This window comes from Mauremys mutica, chromosome 1 (assembly GCF_020497125.1).
Source record: "Mauremys mutica isolate MM-2020 ecotype Southern chromosome 1, ASM2049712v1, whole genome shotgun sequence".
Taxonomy (NCBI): Eukaryota; Metazoa; Chordata; order Testudines; family Geoemydidae; genus Mauremys; species Mauremys mutica.
This window is the reverse complement of record NC_059072.1, coordinates 24,750,887-24,764,054: the sequence shown is the minus strand read 5'-3', so window position 1 is coordinate 24,764,054 and position 13,168 is coordinate 24,750,887. Positions and strand designations below refer to the sequence as shown.

General features: G+C 39.7%; 1 protein-coding gene across 5 annotated transcripts in view; it reads right to left on the bottom strand.

Annotated features, from left to right (window-relative positions):
* Positions 1–1,696: 1,696 nt before the first annotated feature.
* Positions 1,697–13,168, bottom strand: part of MAGI2 (membrane associated guanylate kinase, WW and PDZ domain containing 2) — a 1,096,261-nt gene continuing 1,084,789 nt past the window's right edge. For 4 of the 5 annotated variants that reach the window (XM_045031437.1, XM_045031446.1, XM_045031453.1 and 1 more), the window contains one exon: positions 1,697–4,501. In XM_045031437.1, the coding sequence (XP_044887372.1) occupies positions 3,699–4,501 (803 nt within the window). In that variant the 3' untranslated portion in view covers positions 1,697–3,698. The remainder of the gene's footprint in view (positions 4,502–13,168) is intronic. The other variant, XM_045031468.1, reaches the window with a different exon arrangement.

The window sequence follows — 13,168 nt, the reverse complement described above, 5'->3', positions numbered from 1 at the left end:
TCAAACGATGTATAAGCAAAAACAACATTAAGGGCAACATGTTTCTGAGTGATAACATGATGGTTCAGCCTGTATTATAAGAGGAGTCCAAAAACAGGGTGAATTTTAATTTCTCTGGAAGTAAAACAATCCCCTGGGAAATGCATCGCTTGCTGTGTATCATTACTAATAGGAAATGCAGTAAGTATGTAAAAGTGAGGGAAACACTCAGTGCTGCAAATTTAGAATTTGTTCCAAACTGCTTTGAAGTCAATGGACGGATTCTCATTGACTTCAGTGGAATTTGAATCAGACCCTTATTCAACAGTCTAGACATGGGAATGATTGACACTTATGTCCAGAGGTCTAAAGCCATGGTCTATTTGTTTTGCTAGGTATTGTAATAGTAAAAAACAACAAAGTTATTAGTGCAACTGGTGAGAAATATTCATGTGGAAAATTTTCCTGCTGACAAATGAGGTTTAATTGAAAATATTTTTTTTCCAGGCAAACTGTAGTTTAAATAAAAAATTTTGATTTTTCTTTCAGGAAATTTCAAAACAAAAGTTTCATTTAATTTTGAACTGCCATTTGAAACAAGCCATATTTTTGTTTTGCTTCAACTTAAAATGCTATTTTTTAATTCACCTGCCCCCCCAAATGAAACAAATCAGGTTTTCACTTTTGGTTTCTGGATTCCCCCTCCTTTATTAGACCTCTCGCCTCCATTTCACACACACATACACCCACCCCCACGAAGAAAAACTTTTAAAAAGAAGGGAGAGTGGAAAAAACCCTATTATTCTCATTTTTTTTGTTTTCCAGTTAGACAAAGTTGGGAAACAGTTGCTAACCAGTGACTTCCTCTGTCTTTTACCAATGGAAAAAAGGGGTCCAAAGGAAAGAGAGGGGCGTTCCAGCCCTGCCAAAAATCCAAATACTGAAAATGGAAAACTGAAATTTTCCAGATTCCAAACATCTAAGTGAAAGAACATTGTATCTGTAGGAATCAACTCTATTTCCTCATTAACTCTAGTTATTAGTGTCCATGGTTCTAAGGTGTCGTGAGTTAGCAAATTACATAATAATCCTTGCCGAATCTTGCGCCCACGGAATTTAACGGGAGTTTTTCCATTAAGCTCAATGGGAGCAGGAGAAGGCCCCCATAACATACATTAGTGTCCTAAATCCATTCAATACAACAAAATTACTCTCTGACGTTTCCTGATATATTCTGATAGACGGTTTCTATCAGGTAACTTGGTACTTAAATCATGCTCCACAAGCCACTCAGCAAACCTTTATAGTGCTCAAACTGCCAAATTCCAATTGTCCACATTAGATAAGCACAAACGATGACTTCCAGTGCTGTGGGGCTGACCATCTCTATTTTTTATATCTCATGAGCGGGAGGAGGGAGAGTTGAGTTTTTTTCGGGGGTGGGGGATTTGCCAAAAGTGATTTTTTTGCTGTTTCTAGATTTTTTGCTGTTTGTCTTTATGGTATCTGTACTGCCTGCCTGCATTTTAATTCAGAAATTATATTCTTCCTCTGAATAAAAAATCAGCAAGGCAAGATGTTTTGCATAATGAAACTGTGTTATTTCCAGTCCAATGCATGCAAACATTTATTTCTTGGTAGCCCACTTAAAAAAAACACTCAATTAATACACAGTATGTACAGTTGAAAAAAAGATTTTTGGATATATATATTTTATTTGACAGTGGTTTAGATTATCATACAGTAAACAAGATTTCTGTAAAAGTTAATTTATCCATAGTGGTGCGTTTCATAAAAATAGTTGCTCACTTACAGCCTTTCTGTGACTATTAATACATGGAATTATATTTATAGAGAGAGAGCTGTACAGGGTAAATTCACAGCTAACACTACACAGAAATATTATTTGGAATGGGGTTTAGATGATGTGCTGTCTTCACAGGTTATTGATTACAGCCGCATAAAGCAATTACTGCACAAGGAGTAGCTGTGAACTGTGCAAATTAGAGTTTATGCAAGCATAATCTCAATTGTTTTCCAGGTTTTATGATTTGTTTCTTTACACATAGAAAATAAGATACCAGGACGTGCATCTACACTACTGAAGCATTGTCCAAAATCCAATTCAATAAATTAATGGCAAATTATATTGGATTTCTAGTTCAGGGGATAAAGATTTTTTTTTTAATTAAATAAAAGTTGTCAACAGCTACATGGATTTGTGCTTTTTTAAATATGATAAATGGAGTTGTTCTTAAAAAAAGGTTTTAAAAGCTGCAAAATCCTTTGTTTGAGACTTTTTAAATAATTGACAGGAAGAAACATGCCTACACATTCTAAGGGGAGAATGAGTCTAGTGCAGTGTATGAGACATATCGTTATGTGCTGACCTGTTTGGATAATGATGATCTGAATGTGACTCTTGAGCAGAGCAGATGAAGATCAGAGTTTGCTAGCATACTGATGTCGATCAATTTCTGAAAATAGCATCAACATTTTTTAAACAACCAGTGTATTATTATCCAGAGCTTTTTGGCAAAACAAGAAACCTACTGGGGACAGAATAGTGACTCATGGCATTTGGAATCCTTCCCCAGGAAGGTGGACTTGAGACTTGAAATTTGAGACAGAGAAACAAGTAAGATGGAAATAAAAGAGAGAGAAAATTCCTCTGATGAAAATATAATGAACTAAGAACTTTTATCTTGGAAACAAGTCTCATCTGTGTTAGTGTGTGCATTAAAAGCGTCTGAGCTGCCAAAACTTAAATATGCCTTGACTAAAGTCTGTACAGATGTATGAAATATAGCACTGTGATTGTTTTCTGTGGGAGAGAAAGACCTTTTTTTAAGGAAACTGCAGCTTTTTTTTCTTTTAAGAATCATCCTGGGTCTTGTAACTGTAAGTCTCAGTTTTGAGCTTGCCCAATTGACGTTTCTGTGCTACTTGTAATATTAGGGGAACCTGTGGTAAATCGCTTTTGAGGATAATTTGCAACTACAACTGCACCCTAACTCCTTTCCAATGTACAGAAATATGATTTGTTCACAAAATGGCAGTAGAAATGCGATCACACCAACTAATCCACTAGATTCCCCAACTCAACACATGAAGTGAACAATGCTGCTGGGTATCATGTGGACTATTCCAAATTGTTAACAATGGAGACATGTCATGGGCGTACAGTTTCAAAGAAACCCTTCAACCCTTGTCTAGATATGTTGAGAACAACGTATTTACAACATCTTCGCTCAGTTAAACTATCCTTGCTCAGTTTCAGCTTGCTTCGTGCAGTTTTATTTAAGGCGATGTTCCAGTTTGGGATTGCTCTAACTTGTTCCAGTTCCTTGATATAAAGTTTGAACTAAATCCAAGTCCTTCATGCAGTGGAATAAAAATACTAAAGCTACACTGCACTGTCCTTCTCTGACATATTGTCCTTCGTATTGTTTTGGTTTCTTCCATAGCTGCCAAAGTCCCTAAAATGGAACTGGGGACTTTAGGGTCAGTTTTAAATCTCCATGTTGACTATATGCTGCTTGAACTTATTAGACATTGTGCACATTGTCATGGAATTACACATTAATGTTTCCATTCCTCAGTGTTTTGTGTATATGTGTGAGAGTTAAAATAAATTAAAATAAATCAATGTGAGACAGAAGCTAAGAAGGATGTTTCTGCATCAGTGTGAAACAGTTAGAGGGCAACAGTTCATTTATTTATCTGCTCATGGCAGAAGTGCCAGACTTTAGTACACTAGGTAGCTTATCCGAGCCAGGAATTTTCCATGGGCCTGGTGAGACAGTTGCCTTCCGAACTGTATTGTTGATGCTGCGCGTGTTAATGGAATGGAGATGTCCCTTCCTGGGGAACTCACTGGGTTTCCCATCAGGGTCCCTCTTGTTCTGGTCCATATCACTTCCATGTGAGCTGCAGCTATTGCTACTGTATGTCTTTGTAGCACCAACTAAATCAAGCTTGACATGTTCAGAAGCTGCAGCTGATTTCTTGTCCGTGGTATTTCCAGATCTGTGATCTTCTTTCATACTGAGAGATCCATCTTTCTTGCCTTCCTGCTTCTTGGATCTCCCAAGTTGTTCATCATTGATTCCGGCACATACATGCTCTCTTGCTCCAGCCTCGATCGTAACACTCTGTCCCACTGCCCTACTTTCGGAGGTGGGCCTGCCACCACCAGTGGTCTTTTTTTTGCCTTCTGAGTATCCTTTCCTAGAAGCCTCTTCATGCTTTGTCCTGTCTACCTTTTTAGGGCTTGCTGACCTTTCTCTTTGCTCTCCTAACCTTTTCTTTTTGTGGCCATTTGCTGAAAGCTCCTTTGGTTTTCTTACATCATGTTCCCTCTTGATATCCCATCTTGGTTCTGGGTTTATCTGGTGAGAAGGGTCAGAGAGTGGGGCTAGATGTGATGAAGATAATGGTGAGATTATGTCATCGAGGGAAATAGCTATTTCCGGCAGACCTGGGGAGGTGGCAGAGAGAGAACTCCAGGAGTTTGGTTCGTCTGTTATAACAACAAAGAGAAGGGAGTTAAGGAATTATTCACATAACTTGGACCATATATTTCAAGCATCAGTTACAATATCCAAAACACATACTGGACCTAAATCTGGCAGCCCTTAGATGATAAAACTCCCATTGAAATCAATGGATGTGGGAGGTAGAAATGACATCAACAGATTTGCCTGAGTAAGAACTGTGGGATTTGGTACTGAAAATATTAGGTGCGTTGATATAGGTGCGTTGATATAGGTTTAACTTTTCGTTGCGTATATGAAAAGTATAATAATAATGACATATGCTGGTGAAATCAAAATGCGTTTTTGTGCCATTATAGTGGATTGCTTAGTGAGCCATATAATTTCGCTCTCAAAGGACAAACGAAGAGGCCTTTCTGCTATCTATTATACATATCCCTTCAAGCATACAACAATCAGCAGAAATGTGTGGTCCAGACCACGTCATCAATCAAATCCAATTTTTTCTAATCAACTATACTATTGCAATGTCTAGGGCCCTATTATTCTGAAAGTGTATCTACAGTGTTCTGCCTTATGCAAAGACATACAGGCTCTGGGAAGTCTTGGCTATCACCCTTGACTTTGTCTCAGTTACTCTGCCTCAACAGAATTTGGATAGATTCTGTAGATCCCATTTTCTTAGGATAGATGGTGCTTAGGATATGTTGAGCCACAAAGAAACCCAGAGGCATCATGTTCTTCTCCATTTCATAAATACTTCAGCCCAATCCTGCAAGCCTCTATTCTCATGAGTCGCCCCACTAACCTCTTTGGAACAACTCACATGAATAGGATGGTGCAGGATGTGGCCCTCCACATATGATTCAGAAGAGCTGAAAGGTGAGTTAATTAGACTTCAGCACCTACATCCCAAACCACTGGCAAAATATAAAGTGTCTTATCTTGGTCAGGCCAGTGTTTCTTTCTCTTTGAGTGAGTGATCAACATTTCTTTTGATTCATCTTAAGGCAGGCAGCCAGTTTGAGACTCATCGGAGCTGCTTGGCAGCCTGGCTCCCACCCCTTCCACCGTAAGGTTAGAGAAGTCTCTGAGCTTGGTTAATGTTGTCCCCTAATTGCCACCTTTTCAATAAGATGAACAAAGCCAAGCAATTATGGGACTCAATGAGAGGAGACAGCATGTTTATTATGGAGAAAATGTTATCTCCTGACTGAGGGTTAAGTCAGGGCAGCACTTACGGATCTGAACTATTCCTAAAAATCTACATTTCTTTTTCCTAAGTAACAGAAGCAGCCTGCTTAATTATTTATTTCTTTTGCAGCTAAAAATAGAAGAGACACTATTGAGGTGGGTGATGTAGTGAGAGTGAGCAGTTGAGGAGATATTTATTTCCCCATCTGGTGCCAGTCATGTGCTTTTGCACCGTGAGCATATCTGGGGAAAAATAGCATTTGAAAGGTCAAAAGTGCAAATTCTGTGTAAGGCAAACACGCTTTGGGCTTGGATTCTAACTGGGTCCAGGATCTCCACTGAATTTAAAGCCCCTCACACTAATAAAGGGAGGCTCAACTTTTCAGGCCTCTCTGCTCTCATGAATTTGCCTATGAAAAGCTAGTGCTGCACAGTCACAGTTGCTTCTTCCAGACATCGATGGGCTAATTTGTTGTTTAATGCTGCTCTATAACTCCCAATAGAGTTAACAGGAGCCATGTTTGTGACCAAGGAGCAGTGCATCACCACTTAACTCTTTAAAAAAAGCTGCAGCCTATTAGCTCCTGTTATACCTAAGTCGCCAGATAAATTTCACTTATGTCCAAGTAATTTTTTGAAATATTTCGAAAACTATGGCGCAAAATGGCAACCCTCTGATTTTTTTCCCTCCTGCTTATACCATAGATCTATCTGAACCAATTTTTTCTCCCAAGGAATTAGTGGGGGGAAAACTTTTCAAGTAAAGCTCCTATGTGCCAAGTTCACATCAAAATTAGAACGCTCTGGAAAAAAGTCAAATTTTGCCTTTTTTAAATAGCCATGCAACACCACTGAAGTCAGCTGTGTGGGCAGGATGTAAAAATGGAAACAGAGAAACAACTATCATTGTGCTCTTGCCATATCCACACCGCCTCCCCAAATTAAAGGCATTGTTGAACTTCACTGACCGGTAGCAGAGTGCATTGGGCTAGTCTGAAATCCCTAATCTCACATGACAGTAAACCACGTCATTGGGGGCGATCAGTTCCAGAGCAGTAAAAACAGGAAGGGCCAGCAGCAATACAATTGAGTGGAGTGATCTAGTTGCCACAGTACAAGACTGTGTCAGCCCCTGCAAATCACCTGTCCCTTATGAGGACTGAACCAGTTCGCTATCTGTCAAAAATAGGGTGGATGGGCCAATCACTAGTCCCTCATGATACAGTGCAGTGACCACAGGCCTATGACCTGTTCCAAAACACCCAGAGGGAAAGGGACCAAGGGTTGAGTAGGCCTGCTGGGTAGCCCTCTGAAAATAGAGGGGACCCGGTACTCGGGGGATGGAGGGTAATTAGTCTCTTGGCTGTTTCCCAAGAAGATTTGCAACCAGCTAGGAATCCTGCAGAGCGAGCCCCAAAACACACTCTGCTGCTCCCAGTCATTCCCCAAGATCCCTTACCCGAACATGTCAGACCCAAGCAAAGGGTTGAATGTAGTTCAGTTTGAGTTTTGGGTGTCTGGTATCTGCATGGATTTCTTATTACTCTGAGCCCGTTCATCCATTCTTAGTAGTTACCCAAATCAGACTCTGGCCAGGGATGTCATCAGTCACTCTCTTAACTCTTGCTAAAAATGCCGTAGGATCTTTAATGACCCCAAATGGGTAGGACCTCAATTTTTCCTCTTGGTAAAGGCTGCAGTTGCAACAGTACATTGCTCCCAGCACCATGCTTGGAAACGTATCAAATACAGACGTAGCTAAGGGCTGCCTCCTGAAACACCAACAATACGTCCTGTAGCGCTAGAAAGTCTCCAATCCAGTCCCTGGCTTTGTTCAGCTGCTGAGAGCCGCTGGTGTGCAGTAGGGCAGGCACGGATCACTACATTACATGTTGATGTAACTTTTGCAAGACTCATGTTAAGACTGAAACCTTGCCATTTCTCTCTTTAGCTCACATGGGACTTTTGCAGACAGGTAAAGATTTTGTACACTCAATAACCAAAATGGAAGCTTACACTGAAGTGACTCTCTTGTTTACTTTCTTTATCCATGATTGCATCATCGAAGACTAATGGAAATTTTATGCCTAGAGTGACAGATTTTATAACATGCCAATTTTTTCAATAGTTTGGATCCTTCACTGCTAAAAGTGAATACAGGTGAATTATATGAACAATTACATTAGCTGCCAGGTTAGAAAATATAACATCACTGGTATTTCCCATATCCTGGGCCAAGAAGACCTTGGAGGCAGACCTTAATAGACATTTTGCCTGTGTAAGAACTGCATGATTGGGCCCTTTACTTGAAATTTATTTTCACAATGGAATGTGTGCATCTGTTTTTGAAGACAACCACTATAAGTGGAATCTGAAATGCCCTAAGAAAATAATTTCCAGTATGACTACATCACAAAAGATCCCTATACATAGTAAATCACCCGGTTTATATTTTGGGGAAATGTATTATGTTTGAGGAAGAACGTGAGAACAATAACTTTCTGTATTGCTAAACATCGTCAGTTTGAGACAGAATCTGTTCCCCCCCACACTTCTTTTTCTTTTTAAATGAGAAGAAATTATGCAGAAAAAAGCACCCTTCCATCTCGGTAAATGTTGTCAGCAAGCCATTGTTGTTGCAACATGGAATTGACTAACAAAGAGAATACTGATGCAGTGGTATTTAAATATGGTTTTCCCCTAGTGTTATAATGTTATGGGAAAATATCAAAATTCTAGGGTAGATCAAAGGGCAGTAATCTAAAGTAATTTGCCGCTCAAAAGAAAAACCTTTTAAGAGCTGTGTGCAAACATAATGGTTTGTTTGAGCTTGTTCAACTGTCACTAAGATGATTGCTTTTCCATAACAAACATAAATATGAAAAAATGCAAAATTTTATGCTTTAGAGCTACCAAATTAATTATTTCACTCTCGCTCTTTCTCCTCTCCATCCCATCTCCTTTCTGAGGTCATGGTTAGATTCTGGAGGAATTTGGTAATGTGTCTGAAGCATCAGGTCTTTGCTTTAACTTCAAGCCATTTTACAGATACAAACAAAGTCTGTGGTGGTAATTATACATATAACCTATTCTTTAGCAACTTTCAGTCCAAAGGATCTGAAAGCATATTACAAACATTTAAAACTATATACAAAGGTATACTTTCATTCCCTTCCACACTCCGTTGAAATGCAGCCACATATGTGGTAGAAAATGGCAGCTGTTTAACAATGCATGAAATACTGCACAAGTTTATGAAAAGAACAAAAGAATACCATGTTCAGTTAAAACCGCACGGGGGAAGGGGATTTAGGCAGGATTATAACTACCCATATTACAATGTGACTAGAATACTAAGGCTGTCACTCTTACTATGGCCAAAAAAGAAAAAGCAAGAAAATAAAGTGTCATGAGATTTTTAACGTGACAAAAAGGAGGAAATGAGTTAAGCGGGAGCTTTCCAGTGGTACAAAGAACAGTTAGTTTCCAACACCCATTGAAGGTTAATGGTGCCTCTCTCATCTGTGTTTTGAAAAAAAATCTCCTTTGAACTAATACTGTAAATAGAGTAGATGAACTGGGAATGTCAGGAGTTACTGCACTTGCATCCCAGTTGGTATGTTAGCAGGTGCTTTTTTGGTGGAGTGCCAGTCTTCACCACCTCCATCATGTGAGCAGAGGTCCTTTCATGTGCAGGAACGGAGCATGTCTAGCTAGAAACATTCACTTATGTAACAAATTGCAGTCATGTGGTCATAGCAAAGTGGTGACTGAGTCCTAGATCCTCAAAGGTATTTAGGTGCCTAACTCCCGTTGAAATCAAAGGAGTGTTTACCTCTATAGGGGAACAGGTAATAGACATACAGTCGTTTGGGGGAATAGTGACTTGGGAGAAGTAGGGAGAAGGAAACTTTCTGGCTAAAGATGTTTGATGACATTTTGGCAGTGGAGTCAAACGTATGAAGTGTGTGTGTGTGTTCCTCTGCTAATTAAGGTCTAATCCCACACCTGGAGCCCATTCTTTTCTGACCACTCTGTAACCATGACAACAATTAGAGGTCGGGACTGCAATTTTCCAGCTAAACAAAAAGATGGTACCTTCTACAGAACAGTGCCCTTGCATAATTTGCTGGGGGGGACTGGCTTAGTACTAAATCAGGGAGAAGAGTGTCATCTACTGATTAACCAATATCACTTTCCTAACAAATCACGTTTTCATTAGAACGTGCCCATCCAGGTCCTGGTGAACACCAACCTTGCTCAGTTTATAATCTCTGCCAAACTTGCAGCCCAGGAGAGTAAGGCTACAGACATACTGTCACATACACCCACTGGGTCTCAACTGTTTTAAATAATGACTCAGTGGTTTACCAATAACCTGGGCTTTTTAATCAGTTGAATTTAACTTTAAAGTGCTAGTGTTAAGTCCTTTTAACGTTCAATAATAGCACTAATAATAATGATACAAACCTGCCTGATGAAATATAAAAAATAATCATTTGCATTTTATTACAGAAGTAAAATAAAATAGCAGTGCCTCTAATAGCCTAATTCATGAATAATTAACAGTATTTGTAAGCTTTGGGTATTTTCAGAAAAAGGAACTAAATAGTTCCCAAAATGTCTTCGCATCTGTTTTTCATCTCTGTGACAAAGTGCTAGCAAATCAAAGAACTGGTCGATAAAATCAAAATATGGTAAGTTATATTTTACCCTTTAACATCTGAAATTGCATATTGCCAGAAGGTGACAAACTTAATTCTTACAGATGCAGCTAATAAAGAAAATAGAGAAGACTTATCCCTGGTGTGTATCTCAAAACAAGTCAGTGGAATTACATCTTGGAATGCCTGTTATGTTCTTGATTGCTTTGGTCTCCTGCAGCCTGTGTTTCATGTTCTTTAGAGTAGCTCTTTCAACTCACTTTAATGATCTGTCTTGGAATTTCCACAGCTACTGAAATCACAAATCATTTCAGTTACTGAAGTAAATGACTCAAAGGTTCCACTCTTTGAGTTTTGGATGGTTTGGGAAGCCATAGAATATTAGGGTTGGAAGAGACCTCAGGAGGTCCAATCCTCTGCTCAAAGCAGGACCACCACCAACTAAATCATCCCAGCCAGGGCTTTGTCAAGCCAGGCCTTAAAAAACCTTCTACCTAGGTAATCCATTCCAGTGCTTCACCACCCTCCTAGTGAAATAGTGTTTCCTAATATCCAACCTAGACCTCCCACACTGCAACTTGAGACAATTGCTTCTTGTTCTGTCATCTGCCACTATTGAGAACAGCCTGGCTCCATCCTCTTTGGAACTCCCCTTTAGGTAGTTGATGGCTGCTGTCAAACCTCCCTCACTCTTCTCTTCTACAGACTAAATAAGCCCAGTTCCCTCAGTCTCTCCTCCTAAGTCATGTGCCCCAGCCTCCTAATCACTTTCATTGCCCTCCGCTGGACTCTCTCCAATTTGTCCACATCCTTTCTGTAGTGGGGGGGCCAAAACTGGACACAATACTCCAGGTGTGGCCTCACCAGTGTTGAGTAGAGGGGAATAATCACTTCCCTCGATCTGCTGGTAATGCTCCTACTAATACAGCCCAATACGCCGTTGGCCTTCTTGGCGACAAGGGCACACTGCTAACTCATATCCAGCTTCTTGTCCACTGTAATCCCCAGGTCCTTTTCTGCAGAAGCCTTTGGTAGGTTCTGTTAAATTTTAAAACCCAGAAGGGTGGGGGCAAGGCAGTCTACCTCTTTAGAAAAATCCCAAACATCAATAATATTGGAAATAGTTAAAAGATCCAGCCATTTCCCCCACTGCCATATAATCTTCTGTTGTTTGCAGTTGAAGCCATGTTGGTCCCAGGATATGAGAGAGACAAAGTGGGTGAGGTAATATCTTTTATTGGACCAACTTCTATTACTGGAAGCAACATGCTTTCGAGCTTCACAGAGCTCTTTCTTTTGGTTTGGAGGTGGTAACCAGAGTGTCTAAGCTAAATACAAAATATGACAGATTGTTATGCATGAGTTCACACATGCTGCAGGAGACCGCTTAAAATGAAGTGGCCGATTAAGATTTAGCAGGCAGTAGGGTGTGTTACAAGTTGTTGTAATGAGCCATAAAACAAGTGTCGCTGTTAAGTCCATGGTTTTTAGTGTCCACAGAGTTATGAATTTAAGTTTCCAGGCTCCTCTTTTGAAGGTGTGCAGGTTTCCTTTGAGGCTGAGGACTGAGAGGTCAGATATGGTGTGATAACAGTGTGAAAAGTCTTCCCCCACACTGATAGGGTGTTTTGTTTTTTAGTATTTTTTCTTCATTTATCCGCAGGTTTTACGTCAGTTGTGCTGGCAGGATCTAGTGACACTTTGCTTTGATATATCTGGTCTGTGGGGACTTTGCTCTCTCTCTCTATATTCTCTTCTCAGACACTAGCATCTCACCCAGTTGATAGTACCCATGCAACCTTAACTTTGTCCTCTTGCTTTAGTCTGTATATGGAAATATGATACTGGATTCATGCTTTGCCATTGGTAGTAAAGATTATGAGAGGAATGTAGTCCCCAAGCTACATTCAGTTTTGTCAGAGTACAATAGGTTTTATATTATGACGTGCTGTTGGCTAGAAGAACGTTTTTATGAGCAGAAATAAAATAATTGGTCTGTTTGGTGTTATGAAGTGTGTGGCAAATGGCATGGTGCAAACTTGTCTAAGTTTATACAGACCTTATAAGTGATAATTATAATAACTATCCGGTGTTGTCTTTTTGTACTGATTAGTAGTGCAGTGTTCTAGTATTCTAGTATATTGTAAATAGGTATAAGATTTTTATATTCTCCTAGTAATTTTGACTTGTGCATATATTATTGCATATTTTCCGGGGCAAGGCTAAGCCTAGATGGAAAGTGTAAGTCAAGTAGGATGCTGGCAAGAGAGGAAGGAGTATATGACAATGAGGATGTGACTCTTTATTTTTCATTTACAGACTTGGTCATGTTTGGAATTTTTATTGCCTGTATTTTTTTGGTGGGTGAAACACATTTAATCTTAATTCTTTTGAACAAAGTGATTTCGGGGAAATTCTCTTTGTTTTGATAAGTGACAAAGGTTTGAATTGGGCTTGGTGGATAATTTCTGCATGAGGCTCCTTAGAGCAGGGCTCACTCCTGCAGGTATCAGCAAGTCCGTAAGAGGCATGTGAGTGTGGAATTATACCTGGGTGGGAAAAGGGGATTGATAAAGGAGACAGCTGCATTGAAAGCCTGGAGCACTTAGTTTGTAGAAAATCCCCAGAGTCTCCCTCTATGCCTCATTTAGGTGCATCCCAGTTCCCTTCATGCCCTATTGCCATCATTCCTTTCAGACTCTTTATTATTAAATGGCCAGATGTTGCTTCCTTTTGGATTCACTTCATGCCACTTTTAATTTTGTCCTGTATTTAGATTCAAAACGGTATGTGTCCTAAAATAGATCAGACAGGAAGTCTCCCACACATCCTTGC